Source organism: Rhyacophila brunnea, unplaced genomic scaffold (assembly GCF_057557595.1).
Source record: "Rhyacophila brunnea isolate RB1 unplaced genomic scaffold, BYU_Rbru_1.0 scaffold_4, whole genome shotgun sequence".
Lineage (NCBI taxonomy): Eukaryota > Metazoa > Arthropoda > Insecta > Trichoptera > Rhyacophilidae > Rhyacophila > Rhyacophila brunnea.
The window spans coordinates 16,249,360-16,272,962 of NW_028233068.1; the positions used below are offsets into that span (position 1 = coordinate 16,249,360).

At 35.1% G+C, this 23,603-nt stretch overlaps 2 protein-coding genes across 2 annotated transcripts; both read right to left on the minus strand.

Moving 5' to 3' along the window:
• Window positions 1–625: 625 nt before the first annotated feature.
• Window positions 626–18,150, minus strand: eIF2Bbeta (eukaryotic translation initiation factor 2B subunit beta). Its single transcript, XM_085954588.1, has 10 exons — window positions 17,878–18,150; window positions 10,578–10,664; window positions 9,178–9,307; window positions 8,505–8,653; window positions 8,240–8,396; window positions 3,559–3,654; window positions 3,230–3,328; window positions 2,155–2,261; window positions 1,571–1,660; window positions 626–831 (listed from the first exon to the last, which is right to left on the minus strand). The coding sequence occupies exons 1-10, from the start codon at window positions 17,946–17,948 to the stop codon at window positions 729–731; spliced, it is 1,089 nt and encodes a 362-aa protein (XP_085810714.1). The 5' UTR covers window positions 17,949–18,150; the 3' UTR covers window positions 626–728.
• A 1,904-nt stretch (window positions 18,151–20,054) lies between these two features.
• On the minus strand, window positions 20,055–22,768 carry LOC147066981 (uncharacterized). Its single transcript, XM_085954294.1, has 3 exons — window positions 22,302–22,768; window positions 21,322–21,416; window positions 20,055–20,437 (listed from the first exon to the last, which is right to left on the minus strand). The coding sequence occupies exons 1-3, from the start codon at window positions 22,711–22,713 to the stop codon at window positions 20,090–20,092; spliced, it is 855 nt and encodes a 284-aa protein (XP_085810420.1). The 5' UTR covers window positions 22,714–22,768; the 3' UTR covers window positions 20,055–20,089.
• Between the last annotated feature and the right edge of the window lie 835 nt (window positions 22,769–23,603).

Here is a 23,603-nt window from a genome sequence, read left to right on the forward strand (position 1 = left end):
ATGTCTCACTATTCATTAGGAGTCATGCGACACATGAAGTCGCACGAATGTTACTCTTAAGTTTGAAATCATACGAAATATTAACCTATAAATAGTTTCATATCCCGAGATAATTAACTCTTGTAATTCATTATAACATTTTTTTGGAGTTTAGTGCTAGAATAGATGATTTTTTTTTAGCCACTATTTTGATTAGACTAGAAGTAGCGATGTCATTTTAGTTGTGCAAGAACTAAATAACGCAGACCTGATGGGGCCCGACTTATCTTTTCTCATTGGTTTCTTGAGATCAGAAATGTTCTGAATGGTCGGATGGAGGTCAATTTGAGTTGTCAGGCTGTATAAATATTACGGTGCTGAGGTTTACAAAATTCGTTCAAATCTCTGGCTCATAGTACCGTAAAATATATGTCAAAAAGTACTTGTATAGCAGTTTAAATCCCTCCGGTACAAAATAAGAGTACTTTACTGTACTAGCCATGCTCAATTAGATTCAACATGATGCTTTTCTACTCTACAGTAACCTTATTCTGTATATAATTTAATCTTAAGTCAGTGTTTTCGTTATATAAAAAGGCAATATATTTATAGGCATATACATGAAATTTAACAATAAAACTCTCAATAAATTTAAAAAAAATATAAATTTTATTAAATCATGAACGTTTTATTTCTGTATAAAGGCTTAATTAAAAATTAATAAAAATAATCATTCAATTATATTTATTTCATTTGCATTCTGTTATCTTCTTTTCTGACACCAAATCGTTATCATCAGAATTGTACAAATCCGATAGAAGTTGGTACACGTATGAAGGATCATTTCCACCTCTGAAAAATTATATACATTTCATTCAATTGACATTGAAATGTGGATTTCAAACAAAAAATAACCAAATTATAAGAGGCATTTGATCGTACAATGTCATCTCGAGCATTCCAAAAATGTGTCAATAAGGCTGTCCATAAACAGAGATATGCAAAAAAGATGCTGGTTCTGCAATTTAAGATGCAAACTGGTCAGCAACTGATATTTCACAAACAGCGCTACTGGAGTGATTGAAATCACAAAATGCCAAAATTTTGTGCAAATATTCAAATAGGCTGTTATATTATTATGCCAATTACACAGACAGGGGTAGGTATTTCTCAAATTCTGCCACAAATTTTATATTTAAAAATTATTCAACCATAATTTACTAATATTTTGTGTTGGTGTTTGAGTAACTTTCAGTTCAGTGTTGCCACATCCACGAAAATGTTGGTGAGAAAAATAAAATTAATATAATTTTTAATTTAATCTACTGATATTCAACTACATCTGATATTAAGCTTCTGGTTGATAATTTAAATTTCAGTCGTGTTATCTTTAAGTAGTTTCGTGAGGGAAAGGCCTTAGGGCAAAATTATTCCATGACGATGTTATTTCTGGTAGGGTAGTTAGTGAAAAATATTATTTTAAATAGCTTTCCTGCCAATTTGCCAATTGTTATTTACACCATTTGGCTTAGGACCGTCGATATGGATATAATATGTATATTATACACATCACTATAAATTACATACTTACTGATTTGTTATAAAGAGTGTGACTAGTTCTGATGAAACATAGTCATAAAGCGGACAGTATGTGTGACTTCTATGAACCAGTTGTCCAGAACTGTAAATAATAATAAAACCAAAATTAGTACAAATTGTATCAAGTTTCGGAAAGGACATTCTTTGTCATCTTTTCTATATTCTTTTTAACAATACAATTGGCCATGGGTTTCAATGACAGTAGTGCAGTAGTGCAGTAGTAGAAGTGAAATGATTACGTCATGAATACCCAGGCTTTGAGAAAACCGGGAATCGAACCCAGGTGAGAGCTCAGTGCCTTACACACATTACTGATAAAAGGTGTACTTATACAAAATACTTATTACATTTAATGGTAGTGCAGTTAGATGAACACTATTCAATTAACTTCCAACTGGCAAATGGTGTGGATTAATGCACTATAAATAAATTGAAAGTGATGAGGCTTCCTGGTTTATAATGGGCATACAAATTATAATAGAACAATTTAACCATGAACATGCGCGCAAGTGCAATTTCTTCTAGTGCGAATGTGATTACTACAACAAAACCGTTATAGAATGAAAATTTTCTCACCTGTACTGCAGGGCTCCTTCCGGACTTGCAAGAGTATTAAAATTATCCTGTTTATAATTGCACAAACGCTCTGGACACAATTTATATAAAGGACATAGTATTAAAACCTAGAATTAAAAAAGTTAAGCAACTATTAAAATGAAATAAAAATGTTTATTACAATCTTTACAATAAATTTACCATTTACAACATTTATCATCATCATCAGGGGCGCGACAACCCGGTGTGGGTACTGGCCTCCTCCAACAGCTCCCTCCACCTGTCCCTATCCAGTGTAGCTGCTTTCCAATTCGGTATCCCCAGAATACGGCAGTCACTGGCAGCTCCATCCAACCAGCGAATCTTTGGCCTGCCTCTTCTACGCCCTATTGGATTGCTGGACATCACTCTCTTTGCCGGTTCATTGTCATTCATACGGTATTTACAACATTTATGGGTGCAGAAAATTGTAAACCATAATTATCTATCTATATATAGCCAGTAGTTTTTAGAAGGCCCATGGCAGCCCATGATGCCCATCTGTTCTTCTCCAACTTGCCACAGTATTAATTCACGACACTTAATAATACATACTATTTCTACAATGTGTTTGGGGTCATGCTGGGCCAAAAGCTCTGATACAAGATTTTCCTCCGGGCTTGTGAATAATGCAAATGACTTTAAAACACAGAATCTAGACATAATAGAAGTGAAGCTGAATAAGAATACTAAGGCAAATGATTAAATTTGCTGCACGTCATTTCGCAGTGTAGATACATTTGTAGCAAACTGTTATCACTCGCATCTATCAAAAACCGTATGCATCGGTCAATTTTACAAATTATTAAATGTGCAAATATTGCCAAGACATGCCCTTGAATGGATGATACTATTTTATAAATTACTGTGCTTAATTACTTAATTACTAAAATGCAACAAGTTCAACTTGCTTGGCGTCAGCGCTTGTGTATATTAATATTAATAATATTGCCAGGATTGGAACATATCATTCCCCACTTCCTTAGTTCTTACAGATATATGAAATGCAATGACATATGGCAATTTCATCGCATTATTGTACGCAAGATGTATTTACCGGTACGTGGTGGTGCTTTGCTGCTAATGCAACTGTGTACGTTCCAACAGAGGCTTGTAATCCACCACAAGCCAAAACTCTCTGTGTTCCCAATATAACCTTAAAACATCAAAACATTATCCCTTTAACCATTTTGTATTTATATTCCCAGTGTATAGTAAAACAATAACGAGAAGTCTTAGTAAATATGTGAGGACAATAGAACATAGCCCAGTGGCATAGACACATAAACCTATACTATACAATTAGAAAATTTGCTGCTCAGATGAGTCTATGATCAGCAAACACAATAGAAAAATTAGAGGGAACATTGATCATCACAAATTCACCTTATTAACTCGAGACATAATTGCGAAGATTGCACTGTCAGCAATCAAAATTGTTTCAATTTCAGCTTTAGCGAGACAAGCAGCCATCTTGTGTCCCTGTAAAAGAAAACATACTTTCAACATAAAAAAGTATAACGCAGATTAGAATTTTTAGAATTTGGCCACCATCGTTTCGTTATCATGTTTTTTTAAATGTCCAGTTTTCCAAGCATTCGGTGTACACAAAGCTACGGTAATGTGATGGTCGTAGTGTTATTTAGTAGAGGACCTCCTTTCGATGAGCCTCTAGAAAACATTTTTTTTCTAAAAACCCGCTCGATTGCCATACAGATTAATATCAGTGGAAATACGTGGCAGCAAAAAACTAGACTGAAGGGTAACTTCAGTAAAACGTCGTTAGTAAGAACACTGATAATTTGAAATTTGCCGTAATTCGAAATTTTCCCGAAAAAAAGTCCCTTGAACATTATTTTCATATAAAACCATACCTTTAATTCGAATTTCGAACATATATAAGTCCTGACATATAAAAATATTCAATAAATCGTAATAAAGTACACTATTTCATGAGCCAATCATTGAAAATTGTGACAGACTTTTCTTAAAACATAAGTTACTTATTTTATGAAGGTAATAAAAATAATTCTGACATTTTATTACCCAAATCGGAAACGAAATTAATGAAATCAGACAGACTTTCCTTAAAACATCAAAAATTACTTATTTTATGATGGTAATTAAAATAATACTGACATTTTATGACCAAATTCGGTAGGCACATCTATGATCAGAAACGAAATTAATGACAATCAAAAAAAAAAATTTTTTTTCAAAATATTAACACATTGATCGCCAACTAGTTTTACATAAAATAGTTTAAAAATGATTATTTGTTTCTAAGGTATTATTTGATAGGTTATGAAAGAATATAATGTTTTTTTTTCATTTTGATGATTTTTTACGTAAATATTGGTTTTTATGATGTGCCGGCCACATGCGTCCGTCGCGGCGCCAACAAGTTAATTTATTCTATTGCGCCGGGCCGGCCATTTCGCCGGTCACCTGTCCATATGTGTTGACGAGAGCATGTTGCCATTTCGCGGTCGAATTATATTTAGATAGTACCTATAATAAACAGAAAAGGCACAAATACGGAATAAAAGTTTTCAAATTGGGTAGTATAATACCTGGATACACATAAACTGGAAATATACGTATACACAAGCGCGGCTCTCCCATTAGGTCATTCGGTCATTGTCCTCCCAAAATAAATACCTTACAATCGACATAATAATATTAATAATATGTACAATGTCATATAATAATATTAATAATAATCGGTGGATTTGAAATTATAAGGCATACGCTGTGTTTTTGTTTTGTATTCTCGATGGGCGATAATTCGCCGCCAACGTCCGGCAATTCAATTCTTGACCCAAACTGAGAATTTTTATAAAATTTTCTCTCTCATTTTTCATACATTAGACAAAGAAAGATATAAAACAATATTCGACGCTTTAAGTTCCAAGGATGCGTGGATTACAGGCCTCTCGGCCATTGTCCGAGTGTGAAACAAAAAATATTTTCAGCTAATTGTGCGAATCAGAATGATAAAGTCGACTAGGGTCCCTTGCTACTGCCACGCCGGAGATTATTGTATGATGTATTTTTTTCTGACAGTTGACAAGTTTCGACGAATGTCTTTGGTTGTTTTAAACGTATGTTAATAGTTTTTGGTGCAGTTATTATACGAATATACACACAAAGTTTGGTTTTTAGTGATTTATTACATTTTTGTGAAGTTTTGTGGAATTTACGACGGTTTATTTATTTGAACTGACACAAAATGTCTAATTCAGTGGATTATATTTTAAACGAAATAAAGAATGAGACATTTAACTATGATAAACGTCTACAAGCGAAGATATTAGGCAGGTACATGCCGGATATGAAAATAGTTCAAACAACGAAAGAGAAAAGCAAAGATGTTAACAGATATTTCAACAAGAAAAGCTATCATTTTTGCGAATGGATATGTGGTTGCGATCGAAGGAATTTATTTTTTTGTTTTCATTGTTTAATTTTTGATTGCAAAAATGAAAAGCAATGGACAGAATTTGGTGTTGGTGATCTAAAACATCTTAAAGAAAAAATAAAAAAGCATAGCAAGTCAACAGCACACATAAATAATTCTATGAGTTTTGTTTTATTAGGAACAACAGATATCCGAATTCAGTTAGATAGTGCGTACCGCAAATCGATTGCTGATCACAATTAAACTGTCGATAAAAATCGTTAATTTTAACAAAAATATTAAAGTGTATTCAATTTTGCGGATCGTTTGAGCTGGCCTTACGAGGCCATGATGAGTCTAAAGAGTCTGATAATCCTGGTATATTTCGTGGATTAATAAATTTCATGCAGGAAATAGATATTGTTATGAAGGAGCATTTAGAAAGGTCAACTTCATTCAAAGGAATTTCGAAGACTATCCAAAACGAATTGCTAGATTCAATATTAAAAGTCACTCAAGAAGAAATTAGATATGACATAAAAAATCTAATTACGTAGCTATTCAAGTTGACGAAACGACAGAGAGCTCCACAAAAACGCAAATGGTTTTCGTTGTAAGATATTTAAAAGACTATATAGTATGTGAAAGATTTTGGACGTTTGTAAATCCAGAGGTGTGCACGGCAATAGGATTAACAGAAGAAATTTTAAAAGAGCTGAGAATCTTGGAAGTTTTTCCCCGACAGCTAATAGCGCAAAGCTACGACGGAGCTGCCATAATGAGTGGGAAAACTGGAGGAGTTCAGACGAGAGTCCGCGAAACTTTTCCACTAGCACAGTACATCCACTGTTATGCTCATCAATTTAATTTAGTTCTGCAAAAAGCATCCACCATAACCACTGGTCTGAAAGTTTTTTTTGCCACAGTCCAATCATTTTCCATCTTTTTTTCAAGATCACCAAAAAGAACGAAAATATTAGATGAATTTGTCAAAGTGCGTCTACCGAAAGCAGCTCCAACTAGATGGTGCTTCAATGCTAAATGTGTGGAGACAGTTTTTTTGTACCGAGAAGACATTTTACAGTGTTTAAATTCAATACTGGACAGAGAAAATGACACCAATACAAAGCAAGCCCAAAACTTAATAAATAATTTGGAAAAAAACACTTTTATTTATTGGTTGACTTTTTTTCACAAAATAATGCCTCATTGTCAAATTTTATTTAAACAAATGCAAAAAAGAAACTTAGACGCTATTAAGATAAAAACATACATCGATAATTTAAAAAAATATATTTCCGAAATCAGAAATGAAGCTAGCACTAATCCGAATTCCAGCTGTGCAACGGGTGATCATAAAAAGCGACGGATAGATGACAATAGCAACGCAGTAGCAATTGCAGTCTGTGATACAATTATAGTGGAAATAGAAGCACGATTCACATCCAACGATCATCTCATTATATCCGATTTGTTCAATAAAGAAAATTACACTGATTTTAAAAATTTTCCCACAAGTCAAGTAAATTTGGTAAAACAGTTAGAAGAAATAAACATAACCAAGTTAAAAAATGAATTATTGGTGTTTTATCAACGAGATGATTTGCATGGCGCCAATAGTACAGTTTCTCTTCTACATTTTTTACTCAGCAATAATTTCAACGAAACATTTTCCGAGTCGATCAAAGTTCTCCAATTTATTTGCGTCATAACAGTTGAAAGTGAAAGATGTTTTTCCACTCTCAAAAGAATAAAAACCTTTCTACGCAATACGATGGGCCAAGATAGACTGACCGCTCTTGCAATGCTCAGTATTGAAAACAAAATATGTGGGAAAAATAGACAATTTTTATAATCGTGTGATTGATGATTTTTCAAAAAGTAAAGAAAGAAAAGTGGACTTAATTTACAAAAAATTATATCGCGTTGTGTGCAATTTCGGTTACGATGGGTTGGCGTTATGAAAAATGGACATTTTTTGAAGGGTAAGTAGGTACCTACCTATAACTATTTGTAGCACTTATTATATAATGTATAAAAAGTCAATTTGCAATACGTCTTTTAAGTATACAACGAAAAGGCAAATTAAAATAATATATTCAAAATTGACCTACCAGTTTTTCGGGCCTAAGGCCGCCAATGCGTATACATACCTTATAATCATTTTTGTAATTCTATTTTTTTATTATTTACATAATTTTTGTAACTTACATTTTTATAATCTATTTAAGTAATTTTTATTTTTATATCAATAAAAACACATTTACAATTTAAAAGGAAAACTTTTTTTTTCATTATGTACATTCTTTACATTAGTGAGCCTATATTTTGTGACTGGGAAGACATATTTTCAGGCCAAGTGGCAGTAATATACAGAAGGGCCATGCCGGTCACCGCGTATCGAAAAATGCACTGCGCGCGTGCCCGCCGGCGCTGTAGAACAACTCTAAGGCAGGTCTTCTTTGCCGGTCACCGGTGACCCCCATGGCGATCAACGTGTTAATAGTTTTCCCCCATACATTTCATATTTCGTAATTCGATTTTTTTTCAATTTTCGGTCCCATGGAATTCGTATTAACGAAGTTTTACTGTGTATGGAGATCTTATTCCAACAATGAATCAATACTGACTGATGATGAGAACTATATATGAAAAAAATTTACTCACTTGTGATCCAGGTGCCGCTTCTGCGACAAATACCTGGAACTGTCTCTCTTCTGCCGCTTTTTTTAAAAACATTTCCACTAATCGAGAAAAGCCCAGTGTTAAAATGATTTCATTTGAATGTATATACTTCAGTGGTTCCGATGTAATGTTATCACCGCTGTAAAAAAGTGAGATTTTGGTAAATTAAATACACTTTTAAATAATTCTTATTCTCCAATGAATTATTACACTAAAATGCAACATACTACTATTATGTGGAATTTACCATGTATCTAATTCCATTTGAAATTCGGTGATATGCTCTAAAATCGCGGCCCTTAGAGCGGGAATATCAGACATGTAGACTTCTTCATCTTCTCTTTGCTTTGGTCTCATGAGTCCTTCCAGAGAATCACCTGTACCCGCCCACAGAGTCTGAAAAATAATGAATCAAAAATTTAAGACTTGCGCTGAGTTAATTTATGAGAATGCTAATATTATTATTATTTAAGTAATTTTAGTATATTACAAATGGAAAAATGATTGGATACTTAACCCATTGGAGACGGACAGATAAGGAGAAAAAAGTGCACCAACAGCCAGATTCAATTTTATAGTAAACTTAACAAGAGTCTACTAAAATTGCTACAACTTTTATATTATTTAATATACCTATGATTAATTAAAATATTTTTTCAAAACTTGTGTAGGTGTGAACTTCAATTCTTCAATTGAACTCTTTTTTTAAACATGTAGGTAAATTTGTAGGGTTTTAAGAAATATCTAAAAGTACAAAATAAAACATTTTTACCAAGGACAACAGCGGCGCCAAGGAAAAGATAATATTATTCTCATATAAATTTATTCATTCAAATCCCATTTTATGGAATTATTGCCTACAATAATTTCACAAATTCAGACATAAATTAACACCCAGTATCTTATGCAAAATAGCCAACCTTTCCTGCAGCTTGGTCTTCATCACGAATAATGCGCAGGATTCGGCGTACCATATTTCCAGTCACCGCCTCCTGCGGCAATCCCCGACACAATAGCCGGCCAGCACATTTCACACTCTCTAATAAGGACCTTAAAATAGAAACTTTTTTTTAATACTGTCAAAAATATTATTTAGTTACACTAGATATTTTATTTCAATTCCAAAACGTAAAAATAAGTTGTCTATACTATTTTTCGACGTGAACCATATGGGCACCATAATTTGTAGGCCTTCTAACGCATTAGTAAAAAAACTTAAAACAGTGAGTGTACAACATATTAATTCCCTACTATATTTTATGATAACTAGCCCAGCATGAGTGTACAGTGTATGGTGACCAAAAATAATAGAACAATAGAACCACCTCAGCCCTGTCATTCTTAACATGTTCATTGCTGACACCGTTGGTCGCCTACAAGTCAGCAAGAAATATGTATTTATGTCATTCTTATGTACTATTTTTTCCCTTCCAACCATCATCAACATTTCATGATCATGTAAAATATATTAATACCATAAGATATTACTGTAAGCATTGTCGTTTGAAATTGAAAATAAGGCAATACTTTTTTACATCAGATATATGTGGTTATAGGGCATTTAAATTATTCGTTTGTAAGTACATGCATTATTATCTCTAAGTTTAATAATCAATAATATTATGCAGTAAAATATATTCTGTGTAGAGTCTCCATTGACGAGGAATGAGCATAAGTTAATACTGAGGCTAAGAACAGGGCACACAATGGGCAAAAGATTTGATGTCCTTATGGGAAGAAGCGAATCGCAACTCTGCGATGAATGTCATGTTTTAGAGGACATTGTACATATAGCACTACAATGCCCTAAATATGAACTTCACAGAGAACAGCTGCGAATTGCGGATATCTATGAGAATGTCGACAAATTGAAGGGTGTCCTGGTGGGTAAGACGGAAGAGCTAGGCAAAATTGTAAAGTTATTTAAAAGAATAGGAGTGAGGACCTGATCGACGAATCCCCTTCTAGAAGAGAAGAGGCGATATGACAGCGAGTCGCAGTCAAAGCCTCGGTAAAATCACACAAAAATATATATATATATATATTCTGTAAACTTTTTATCATAATTTGCAACATTTTGTGTTTTGTATTTGCCTTGATATAATATATTTTTTAATGGTTTAATATACTATTATATCAAAATCTATTCCTTGTCATTCCATCATTCAATAAAAGAATTTATATGCTGTATTGTACAATCTCTTTGCGCCAAAGGTTCCTACATCTACTTTTACCTATACAGATCAAAAATAATCATCGATACAACAACCGTCAAAAGAATCTACAAACAAAATACGAATACATTTTGCATTTCACTTACTCCGCATTGTCGAATTTGACATCAGCAACCAGCTCTTTTAGAAGACCGACTGTAGCAACGGCTATATTAAACGATCCATCTAGTTTTCTGTAAAGAAACGAAAAATATACAAATATAACTGTTACCATAATGTCTAAATTGTGGACTCTCAAGTGATGGGTCGCTACAACCGGTAGCATAATGTTTTCTAGGGTAGTGCCTGCCAAAATGTGTGCCGTAAAAGAAGAAGTACCTATGTAAATCACAAGTTGCAACTGTGTTAAAAACTCACTACTTGATTGCTTCCCTGGTGTAGACACTACCTCAAACAAATAGTAATTGTTGTCAGAAATGCAGAAGACAGTAGAAACTAGAAAACCTCTGCATCGTTTTCTAAGTATTTTCCATCACTTGATTATCGATAATATATAAGTGGCTCATCAATCCTTTTACAAGATACAACAGTAAACGCCTGACATCAACAGTGGAAAAGATAAAGACTAGTCTTCAACCGACTAAAAAAAGTGTAACGTTTAATAGTAAACAGACTGTTAAAGTGAAGCCAAATGTAACCCGTACACACTTGTGAGCATTCGTGGCTTGCGTGCAGGTGTGGACGGTATCTTGTTCAACAAGTTCACATTTAGCCACTTCACTGTTCGTTTTTTAACAAACACAAAGGGGTTTGACGCTGTTCACGCGCATCACTTATATTCGTCATTACTGTCACAGCCCGCAGGTATGTATCTATCAGTGGCGAAGGGTGGAGGTAGGCTGTTAAGATCCGCCATAAACAGTGCACATTAAACTTTTTCAGACATACGTATTTGTTTTCATTGAAATAATACTACAATTTACAGATAGTGTTGGTTAGTTTTTTAAAATTCAATTAAACCATGAGAAACCAAGCCATAATAGATAATAGTCAAAATAAACATGTCTATCTTTAAAATATCTAAAATTATGCAATTAAATCATACATAACTTTGAATATTTTATAAATAGAATAATATTTTTTATTTATTATAGTTTGGTTTAGGCAGGGCTTAATGAATTAAAAAATTAACTAACAATATGTGTAATATGTATTTTTAATCCAACGAAAACACATAACGATGAATGAAAAAGTGTGCACAATTTTGTCGTATTGCCCAAATTAGACCAAAACTATTATGGTTTCGTTTAGGCATGGTTTAATTGATTTTTAAAAACTAACTAACACCATCTGTAAATTGTAGTCTTAGTTCAATAAAAACAAATACATATGACTAAAAAAGTTTAGTGTGCACTATTTATAGCGAATCTTAACAGCCTACCTCCACCCTTCGCCACTGGTATCTATGCAGCAATTGAAGGAAATCCAGTTTGAAAAAGTGTAATGTTTGACAGTAAACAAGTAGGCTAATTATTAATTGAGGGAAAACATGATATGTAAATAATAATATGTAAAATTGTATTTTCTGATTTTTGTGATATGTATTCTTCAACCCTATAAAAAATATCTGTACTGTTCGGTTATCAGGAATACAGCGGAAAACACATTTTGAAAATAGCCGATAAACTAACCTAACCTAACCTAACCTAAACTAACCCAAACTAACAAATAATCCAGTATATCAGTATTTTCAAAATGTGTTTTCCGCTGTATTCCTGATAACCGAACAGTACCAAAATATCTATGATGCAACAAGAACAAATAATCGCAGATTACTTAGTCATTATAAAAGGGTAGTGACTCAAAATGGTTGACAAACTCATGCTTTACATATTATAATATACTTATATTTTTCTATGCACTTTCAGACTCAACAGACCACCAGAAAAATATTTTTAAAAACCAAATAAAATTCACATTAAAAATATATAATAATATATCCCTTTTTTATATATTACTAGCTGACCCGGCGAACTTCGTACCGCCTCAGAATCAATAATCTTGTGTTAACTTATTAGCTGAATTAAATTAATTTTTTTATTAAGTTAAAATGAATATTCTAAATGAATTAAGTTCAATAAATGTGCAAAAATCAAATCAAAATGAAATGGATCACATAGTTCAGATTTCAAAGCATGATGACTACCGAGCCAACCTTCAGTTGTAAATTGTGCGGTGGCAAGCCAGGAAGATCCAATGAGTTTAAAAATTCAGTTGGCTAGTTGGTTTCTTCGTCTTCGTTTGTTAGTGCAAGAACGTAGTGGTCGCGCGGGGGTGGCGCGCCAGCATCTTGCGAAACTCAAACGTATAACCGTGTGTAAAATGTTCGTAGACAGTGTCTTTTTCGGGCATAATACACATGGCTATACGTTTGAGTTTCGCAAGATGCCGCCGCACCGCGCCCGCCAAATTACTACGGCCGAGCACTTACACAGTCGATAGATTTGAAGGAATGCAGTAGACCAACGATTTGATTTTGAATTGTGAAGTTTAAGTGATCCACACCTTTGTTCTTTGCCGCAAGAATTGCTCGTTCACTCAACCAATTGTTGACACGAAATTGCAAAAATTCAGCGGAAACGAAATCAATCCGTTCGATTCGTCGACAGGAACACGGCCGTTACCGATAGTCAGAAATTGCTTAGAGAAATCTTCGGCAGATGGATCATTTAGCAATGTAACTCGCATTTTTGTCGTTAGCTGAAGGTTCTTCACATAGCGCCATAGAGTCAATGATTTGAGGCAAGCATTTATTTCATCGGCAGCGGTCGATCTTGGAATGACTGGTAGTGTTTGGCGGAAATCGCCAGATAGTAGAATCATTGCGCCTCCAAAACATCTCTCACAATGCGCATTTGTGCGCCATTCTACATTCATCCCAGGTGATGATTTTACTTGCTACCAAAACTTTGGCCGTTGCTGAATGTTTCGCAATATTGCATATCGGGTTTTCCGTCGTTTGAAGGTTTAACGGCAATTTCAACGCTGAATGAGCCGTTCGGCATCCTTTTAGCAATGTGGCCGCTATCCCGGAAGAAGCAACTGCTACAGCAATTTCGGACCTCGCACAAACAGTGGCCAAAATCAATGACATGAGGAATGTCTTCCCAGTTCCACTGGGCGTATCGAGGAAAAATAAGCCACCATTTACATAATCAATTGCCTTCATTAACGTATCGTGCACTACCTTCTGTTGGGGGTTCAACATTGGTACATTCGTTCGAACTAATTAGTTCAATGCATCTCGATCATTTTCACGTTCACGTTCCAATTCTAGATTGAAAGCGTAATTCACTCCACGATGTAGCATTGGCATTCCTAACTTGACTAACAAACTGCCGCACATGAGGTAACACATGTCTTCGATCAAAAGGAAAACCTGGTTATGTATCTCCTTATTCACCTCGAGATCAGGATTCCCTGAAATGACACGAATTCGATGTAAAATGTCTTCTGACATGTCATCCTTGTAGTTGTTCTTCAGTTCAGGTGGATTCGATGGGAAGCATGTCGAAATAATGATAGCAAATAATGTGCGTATCTGACTTGGAGATGCAGAAACAAATGCTTTAGCGATTGTCATGTCCCAATGAGTATCATTTTCAAGCAAATTGAGCTTTTGACATGCAGCACGAAATGTTGGGCATACTATATACACCATTGACAGTTCGAAGTGATTCAAATGATGTCGGCCCACGAACATTTACCAGCAACAACCGCAAGTAGAATCATTCGCCATTCTTCGAATGAACTGTGTAAATGCGACCAAGAGCATCAGTAGAATGCACATCCGGATGATCAGGAACCGCATCGCTTTGCTTCCGACGTTGAAATTTCTTCGATGAAGCGTTCCAAGTGTAATAACGTGGCATCTCAGAGTAGAACAACGTTCGTGCAAACGGATCGATTTGGCAAATCGAAAAAAACTGGTCAATGTTGGCGCTGGAGATATTTCAGCACGTTGAGCAACATTTGATGCGTTGAAATAAACTTGTTGACCATTCTCCAGATGCACCGCCAAATGTACAGCAGTGGGATGACGTTCATGAATGGAGAATGAGAGATTTCGCCAAATCGCTTCATTGCAGCTCACATATCGACCAGCTTGATAGTGCGTGATTTCATCGTTGGTATTGAGAGTTTGAACGCCAAAAACTACAATATCGCTGCCTTTGGTGACATATTTGCAGATGTATTTGATGGACTTCACTGAATTGCAAACTCCACGTTGCAATGCGCCTTGAATGTTTTGGAAAAAAAAGTGGCGAATACGGAACAATCCAAGTGTTGTCGACCACGATATCGTTTCACTTCATTTTCGTTGTGATAGTTCTACCGTTATCATTGGGTGATCGACGCCGATACAGTGGATAACCATCATTGGCAGTGATAGTCTCCGCCGTTAAACTTCATAGATAACGCTTGGAACACTTGCCGTCCACCATGCACGGTATTGGGTGGGGGTTGATGGCGCCACACTGTCCATGAATCATGTAAGTAATTACATCATCATGCAGGTCTGGAACGGTTTCGGGATCAGGAATCTCGGCACATATGATGTCATCTTTCTAATTTCGAATTCTTTCGACTAACCAAATAAGAATGTGTGCATGCGGCAAGCTTCGTTTTTGTCATTCAATCGAATACATCCAGCATAGAGTTTCACAAAGACGCGATGCTTATCAATGTAGTTCATCAACGACAGGATTTTTGTTTGAAGACACGTGCGGTGATGTCGTGCCGATCACTGTCCGGGGAGTAGCAGTTGAACAATTTCTATTCATTTCGGATTTCATGTAAAGGTGATGAATAGATCTGGACGACCGTAATGACGAACATATTTCATTGCATCTAGCGCATATTCATGCATATGACGTGGGCTGCCAATGTACATCGCCGATAGAATAATCAATCGACCAACATTAGCTGCATCTCCTACGGTGCTGATTGCATCGCGTAAATGAATATACTCCTCCGATTGCAGTTTGGCTTGGTTCAACCGAATGAAAGTGAGGCGCTCCGTCTCGATTTTAAGCAATCAACAAAATCGCAGCAAATAGTTGTCAGCATTTTGACGAATCATCAAATGATAAACACTGGAAAATTAATCACATAATTCAAAATTACATAATGAAGCAGTTATCGATGCACACACAATCACAAATTTGATAACCTCACAAAGTGACCATCTTCGAAGGCAACTTACCGTTTTAAAATCACTATCGAAATAGCTATTTGCGCACCTAGCTGGTAATCGGCTCGATTATTCACGTAGATCGATTGTCGAATGAAGTTCGAAGGATGGATTTTGAAATTGGTAGGTAAATAATGAGCAATACCAGCAATGAGATCATGTAATTTTATCCTTGGCTTTATTTTTGGACGCTGTCGAAGAAGTAAAAAAGATTCAGGCAGGACAACTTCCTCCAAAATTCACCGGAGTATACAACAAAGTCTTTCGGGATTATCTGAGGCTGAACTTAATCAACTGTCAAAGGATAGATAATGCAACATCACAACGCAACGCCTTTCATTTGTTTCTTGTTTATTCTTTCTGTCATGTATCGTTGTATATGGATTAAAATTGTTTGTGATTTTCTTTTATTTTCGAATGCGCGAGGTCATTTTTCAAAATGTCAAAATGTATAAGAAAATGAATTGTCTTCATAATGTATTTTTTCCGTGATTTATCCGATATTTTAATAGTTATTCTGCTATTCCGAGCGGAGACAAATCTAACAAATCAAAGATCATAAAAATCGGTCCAGCCGTTCTCGAGTTATAAATGGTGTAACTAACCCGACTTTGTTTTATATATATAGATATCATTACATTAAACACCATGGGGAAGAGATTAGAACACTCACATCTTGATCTACGGGTCATAGGTTCGAATACTGTGACTGGGCTGTAGTCACAATATGCCATTGTTTCAAGCAATGTGAATATTTGGGCTACTTACATAGCTTGAAGCCAATGAGTTGAGTGATTGCCTAAGAATCGTCTTAAAAAATCTGTTAAGATACCTTGAATGTATAGTAGAACCATTACATGTTAGCTACGATTTTATGACACTGTATGCAGTTGTCAAGACTTGAGCAGGGATCGGGGCCATAAAAATACACCGGAAAGTGTGAGGGGAAGCGTAGTTCCGCAGTTCGGCGTTAACACGTCCGCAGTCATGATAGTGGTAAGACATAGAGGTCGATGTGCACAGTCTTAAAGAGATGGTGATCGTATTTATCCGAGTTATGCACTGAGTGCTTAAACATAATTTTTAGAATGGGTTATAGGGTAAGGTAAGGTATTTTGGCAGTAGTTTTTGAAAAAATGACTGCTAAATAACCTATCGCTATATATGCTTCAAAGACTCACTGATAGATGGAAAAATATCTAATAATATTAAAATAATTTACAGACGACGATTATCACACGCGTCTTTGCTGGTACAAAACAGTAAAGCGTTTGTCTTGTTGAAACATACGTATTTTGTTGATTTCAAGGAGACCTGTTTTATTTAATTTACTGTAATGTCATGACTTTTACAACTAAAATCAATTTATACTAGTGCAATTAAGAAATAAACGTAGTTTTTTGTTGTGAAACTATTTTGAATGTAACATTTAGTGTTTTGCTGTGATTGCTTAGCTAATAGTGTGAAAATATTAACTTTTTAACTTCAAAATTATAAGTGCCTTTATAATAATTTTTCATAGGTAAAATTTTATCGATTTTATTTAATTTATAGATAGTATAAAATACTGTTATATGTATTACGACATATTTAATGATATTTCATCACAATTGAGTTAAATAAGACTATTGCCAAATTACCTATCATGTTTATACTACATAAGTACATTTGCTATTTTTTTTCAGCATAACAATTTTTTTTTTTTTGCCTAATTCTAATAAAATGCTGAACTATTTGAAGAATGGTTGAGATTTTTCATACCCAGTCTCTCTCAGATGTCAGAAAGAAAAGTATTACATCATGGTTTCAGTGTTCGTTTTGCTATGTTCATTATCATGTACGCTGCCAAGACGAGTCCACAGAAGAAGATATTTTCATGTGTGATAAGTGCTATAAATGTTATAAACGAAATAATATTTGCCTATTGCCAAATTACCTAGCCATTGATGATACATTAATAAGTTTAATATTACGTTTAAACAAATAACTTTATCAATATTTTATTCTATTCATACATTTTTAACATTATAATCTTTATGTAATTCCTTAAAAAGAATAAAACTTTTTATTTTAAAGTGTTCATTTTTTACATTTACTCAAAATACTGCCAAATTACCTTACCTTATCCTATGTTTGAATTTATAGTGATTTACAACAAACAATAATCTGTCTGAAAACTTAACTACACTTACTTATTTTTTACATCAGATATAAACTTGACAATGGAGACATGGAATTTTTCAGCGATTTCTGGTTCTGGCATATTGTAACAAAATATGAATAATATGCAGATATTTTCTCTGTAATAAATTCTCTGAAAAAAATATATATTCGAAACCGGTCTGATATAAATATATTATTATGAACAACTGAACCTAATCTGAGAACTGAACCCAAGAATATTAAGGATTTATTCGACGACGTATATCAAAATATTAGAATAACCAAAAACTAGGTTATGTTCCAAGTCAAGATGTCAAGATTCACTATCACTATATTCATACAGTGTTGCCAAGTCAAAATTTAAAATTTCAGTAGATTTTGACAAAAAATTCAGTAGATTTCATAAAATATCAGTAGATTTTGGAAAATGTAGTATATTAGATATAATTTAAGACTAATAAAGATAAAAATAACTAATAATTGTAAACAATGATGATATTGATGGGTAAAATGGCGCTCTTGGGTAGAGTTAAGGATCAAATAGACTATATGACGATCGGGCACATATATGCTAATGCCAGCGCTCCATTGGCGAGCCAAAAGTCCGACGACAATAATGCCAGCGCTCCATTGGCGAGCCAAAAGTCCGAGGACAATAAATCGTCCGATTTGTCTATGCCCTGCTACTGATCAATGAACGAATAAAAAAGTCGAGCTGTCAAAAGTCAAAAATTGCGATTATCGTAATGTCTTCTGATAACCCTATAATTTTGTGTTATTTATATGTAGACTTGCGTAAAATAATATAGCAGTGAAAACAACACAAGATATACGTTTTCTTTTATGAATTTCATAAATAAAAATAAAAAAATAATTGGTAAATCTCTCATTTTATAATGTGTAAATTAACAAATAAATCAATGAAAATGTTTAAAACAATTACAGATTTTTTTGCGGTCCGAATGATTGCGTATTAATGTTAAATCAAATTTGCATTGCGATCGACGGACGAAGTCTGGCAACTCGGAGGTAAAATATCAAACATGTTTGAAATCCAACGAGCCTGGTCTGCGGATTAAAAAGTCCGCAGACCTGGGGTGCTCCACGCGAAAAAAAAGTCCGAAGACTGTAAATCGTCTGACTTGCGTGCCAATGGAGCGCCGGCATTAGTCTTCAGATTTTTCTACGTTCTGCTACTGGCCAACAGACGTTCAACGAAACGAGTATATAATTAATTTGACGAGTAAAACAGTCGACTTTGACAGCATAGATAATATACGTATATCTGACAGTTAAATCGTGATGGCGTTAAATGATACCGACGTTTTATGTTTTTTGGGTTATTGGGTGGCAGATAATGTAATAACGAAGCAAAGTGTACCTACACAAATACTGGGTGAAACATTGGATAAGGAAACGAACGACATTATCCCACACAAATTTAATACGAGAATTGCGTTTGCAACCGAGCGATTTCCGCAATTATTTGCGAATGTCGGAGGATGTATACACAGAACTGTATAATTTGGTCTCCCCATTTATTAAAAAAAAAAATACTATGATGAGGGAAGCTATTTCTCCTCATGATAGATTATGTGCAACCCTGCGATTTTTGGCTGCCGGCGGAACATTCACTGACTTGCATTATAGAACTGCGATTGGAAGACAAACTCTGGGCAAGATAATTCCCGAAACTTGCCAAGTCATCATTGACGTTTTGAAAGGAGAATATTTCAAGGTGTGTATTATATTATAAGTCATCTAATAAAGTTGGGCAAATTTACAAATATATCATTAACAAGTAGACATTGGTTGGTCTTATAAAGTGAACGTTTAGTGGATTGTTTTACCTATATAAATCATAGACGGCAACATCATAAGAATGGCAGACAAGATGCATTTGAGATAGGTATATATATAGTCACAAATAAGGCCATCGTTGACATGCTAAATATTCAATAGACCATTAGAATGCTGTACCTAGCCAGGACTCTCCATATAGGCTGTAAGCAAGCTGCTTAATTATTCCTGTTGAATGTATTGTAATACTAGTCATATTCTTCGAAAAGCAAGCATGGAATTTGATTTCTAAATGAGGCCACATAATAATATAGGTTTGCTAACATAGCTCAAATACTTACCATTTGTTGTATCGCTTAAGCTAAGGTTTATAGGCATAAAAACAAACAAAAAAACAAATATTTTTACAAGATATTTATTCATACAAAAAACATTAATTTATTATACCGGCTTTTGTACATTTTTGCTTAATATACGATAAACTGGTTGAGTATGAACAGTAGTTGCTGGCATTATTTTGTCACTTTGTCCCATAAAGGCAACTTCATGCATCAGCTTCTCGGCCAGCAATCTTTGTCCCTGTGACATCGATCGTAGTTTCATGGCCATCATTTTGCCAAAAACATCAAATTCATCTTCAGTCTTGCTTAGTTTGTCGGTGATTAATTCTAACACTTTGTTGGCGCTATCATTCGATTTTTTTCGTTTGAACGATGGGGGTTCTGGTGCTCTATTGAGATTCGACCTTGGAGTAGTCGACAACGTGGATGTTGAAGGCGAATATTCTATCTGTAAATAAAATGTTGATTATTTTTTGTTGCAGTTCCCTGATACGCACGAAGAAATGGAGACGATTGCAGAAGAATTTAATAGTAAATGGCAATTTCCAAATTGCCTGGGCGCAGTTGATGGGAAACACATTGCAATCGTGCCACCTGCAGGCGCCGGCTCCCTTTTTTATAATTACAAACATTTCCACAGCATTGTTTTGATGGCGATTGCAAATGCTAATTATGAATTTATTTATGTTGATGTTGGAACAAATGGACGTATTTCTGATGGAGGCGTACTGAGAAAATCTGATTTTTTCAAACGTTTAGACGAAGGCAGATTAAAAATACCTGCACCAAAAAAACCTACTGCTAATTCTGATGCACTGCCATTTGTTTATATTGGCGATGAAGCCTTTGCATTACGTAACGATTTCATAAAGCCGTATTCACAAAGGCAATTAAATCACAGTAAAAGAATATATAATTATCGGACATGCAGAGCCAGGCGAATTATAGAAAATGTTTTTGGCATTTTAGCTGCTAGATTCCGCATTTTTCAAGCTCCAATAAACATGAAAATTGAAAATATCAATACAGTTGTATTAACTTGCTGTGTGCTGCACAACTTTCTTCGTCGCAAATCAACACATACTTATACTCCTTCTCATGACCTTGATAGGGAAAATCCTGAGACAGGTTTAATAGAGCTCGGACTGAGGTCACAGGACACCTTAGCGCCTTTGGAAGCAACGACTAATCGGAACTCGACTGCCAATGCTAAGAAAGCGCGAGGAGATTTCGAAAAATATTTTAATACTACCGGGGCTGTCACATGGCAAGAAAGTATGATAAGCAATAGATAAATTAAACCAATGTAACAATTTAGTTAAAATGTTTTACCTCAATACAATCTTCGTTGTTTAACGAGTTGGAGTAACTCTCATCAGGAGACATGTTTTCCAAATCGTCCACCATGCTGGATATTGAGCTCGATTCTGTAAAACAAAATGTAAATTGTTAAAATACAACATAATACTCAAACTTGTTTTTTATTATCTCTCCCCTAAGTACCCATTCCTTCATACGGTTAATATTGATATTGGTATAATTGGTGTAATCCAGTATATCGGGTATTTTCAAAATGTGTTTTCCGCTGTATTCCTCATAACCAAACTGTACCATTAATTTTGATTGATGATTGACGATTTATTGATTGTCTCTGAAGGAACCTAACTCGAGCGATTTTTGATTTTATGATCATTTCTTTTCTTCTTCTTTCGACCATGTCCGATCATAATATGGACCTCCACGGAGTGGAGGTTTGTATTGACAGATTTTGTTTTTACGAGAAATGGATGTCAGCCACTTGCTCAACATATTAGGTCCATACTCTGACTCATACACAAATTGAAATTCAATGTGTACTTGTCAGACCCAGGATTTGAACCTGGGACCCGACCACGACTCAATAAGCCGCGCTTCCACCGCCATGATCGTACCTATATATTATTATTTCTTACCTACCTCAGCAAAGAATAAATAATTTTATTGTGACTAGAAATGATTCATAGCTGTATGTTTTAATTGCTTAATAGTAGCTAATCTAATGCGATGTCACTTTCAGAGATACGACAATGTCATAGTCTGCACGTGTATAATAAATAGCTTTAAAGCATTCCCTCGTACCTATATATTATTATTATTTATTACCTACCTCGGCAAAGAATAAGAAATTTTATTGTGACTAGAAATGATTCATAGCTGTATGTTTTAATTGCTTAATAGTAGCTTATCTAATGCGATGTCACTTTCAGAGCTAGGTACGACAATTTCATAATCTGCACGTGTATAATAAATAGCTTTAAAGCATTCCTACGTACCTTCCATTTGGTCGTTCAAGAACTCCAAATTTTTATAGTACCACAGTTTGGGTAGATAAACTGCGTCTGTGCCGGCTCCGCTTCGATATGATGTCCTTACTTTATTTCTCTCCTTTCTGTAACCCGACCTCAATGTCTGTATTTTCTTTTTAACATCGTCGACCCTTGCCTGCGGCTCCACCTTGATTAAAATCTCCAAAAGTTCCGCATACGCCAAGGACTTGGCATCACGATTCTTGTATAGTGGGCTGGTCGTCTTCCACAACGATGGGTTGTCTTTAAAACAACTAATAAAATCTTCCAAGAAACTTTTCGAATGCACTCGTAGATCTACCATTGTTGTTATCGATGTGAGATGTCCGAACACTTTGAATGACAGTAAAATAATGATGGCGCTGTCGTCCGTCGGCATAGATATAAATAATGTGACGGTAAAGCGTGGTGAACGTACGAATTTCAGCGGCTCGGCGAGTAAAATATCAAACATGTTTGAAATCCAACGAGCCTGGTCTGCGGATTAAAAAGTCCGCAGACCTGGGGTGCTCCACGCGAAAAAAAAGTCCGAAGACTGTAAATCGTCTGACTTGCGTGCCAATGGAGCGCCGGCATAAGAGCGTTTTAGTGTCTATGATCATATCTATGCCATTCCAACATTTAGGCCATCCTCCCACGGCGCAACTTATGTCCGTCGGAACTGAAACTAAAATTCCAGCCAGTATCTAGCTAATGTATTTCAATGGCGGCTCGCTGACGGCGAGACTGGAATCTCTCAGCTTCAAAACGGTCGCGAAGAGATGCGACATGCTAGTCGCGCGGTCTCTGAAGTTTCCAGTCACCGTAAAACAGTGGTACCAACATCATTAGACTTCGGTGAAAAATCATATTTTCTTACCAAAATTGGTTAAATGTTAATTGGAAAATCAAAATAACCTTATGTAAACGCTGCAGCGCGCGTGTTGTCAGTTTTTGTACAACACGGTTGATAGTTGAGTTTGACAGTTTGAGGTTATGTGATTATTATTTCAACTGGGTTTCAGTAGCGCCGTGTGCGAAGCATCACAGTGGTCAGTTTATGAGTTCCTTCATAAACCAGTTCCGTCAGATTTCAGTTGCGCCGTGGGAGGATAGCCTTATACATACATATTGTATGACAGCTATGACATCGTATTTACACTCTGTGACACCCTATGACACAGGACGCCAACATAAGAAACGAGTTTTTCGACATATATATGACCAATCGTCATAGAGTGTATTTGAAGCATTACAATGCTTTCTTCGTCAATTTAGAAGTGTAACACA

Coding starts and splice junctions, on each gene's coding strand:
- LOC147066981 (XM_085954294.1), bottom strand. CDS start 22,713: ATGCCGACGGACGACAGCGCCATCATTATTTTACTGTCATTCAAAGTG. Junction 21,417..22,301: donor CTTGAACGACCAAATGGAAG/GTACGTAGGAAT, acceptor TTTGTTTTACAG/AATCGAGCTCAATATCCAGC. Junction 20,438..21,321: donor ACAACGAAGATTGTATTGAG/GTAAAACATTTT, acceptor TTTTATTTACAG/ATAGAATATTCGCCTTCAAC.
- eIF2Bbeta (XM_085954588.1), bottom strand. CDS start 17,948: ATGCCAGAACCAGAAATCGCTGAAAAATTCCATGTCTCCATTGTCAAG. Junction 9,308..10,577: donor GTCAAATTCGACAATGCGGA/GTAAGTGAAATG, acceptor TTCTATTTTAAG/GTCCTTATTAGAGAGTGTGA. Junction 8,654..9,177: donor AAGACCAAGCTGCAGGAAAG/GTTGGCTATTTT, acceptor ATTATTTTTCAG/ACTCTGTGGGCGGGTACAGG.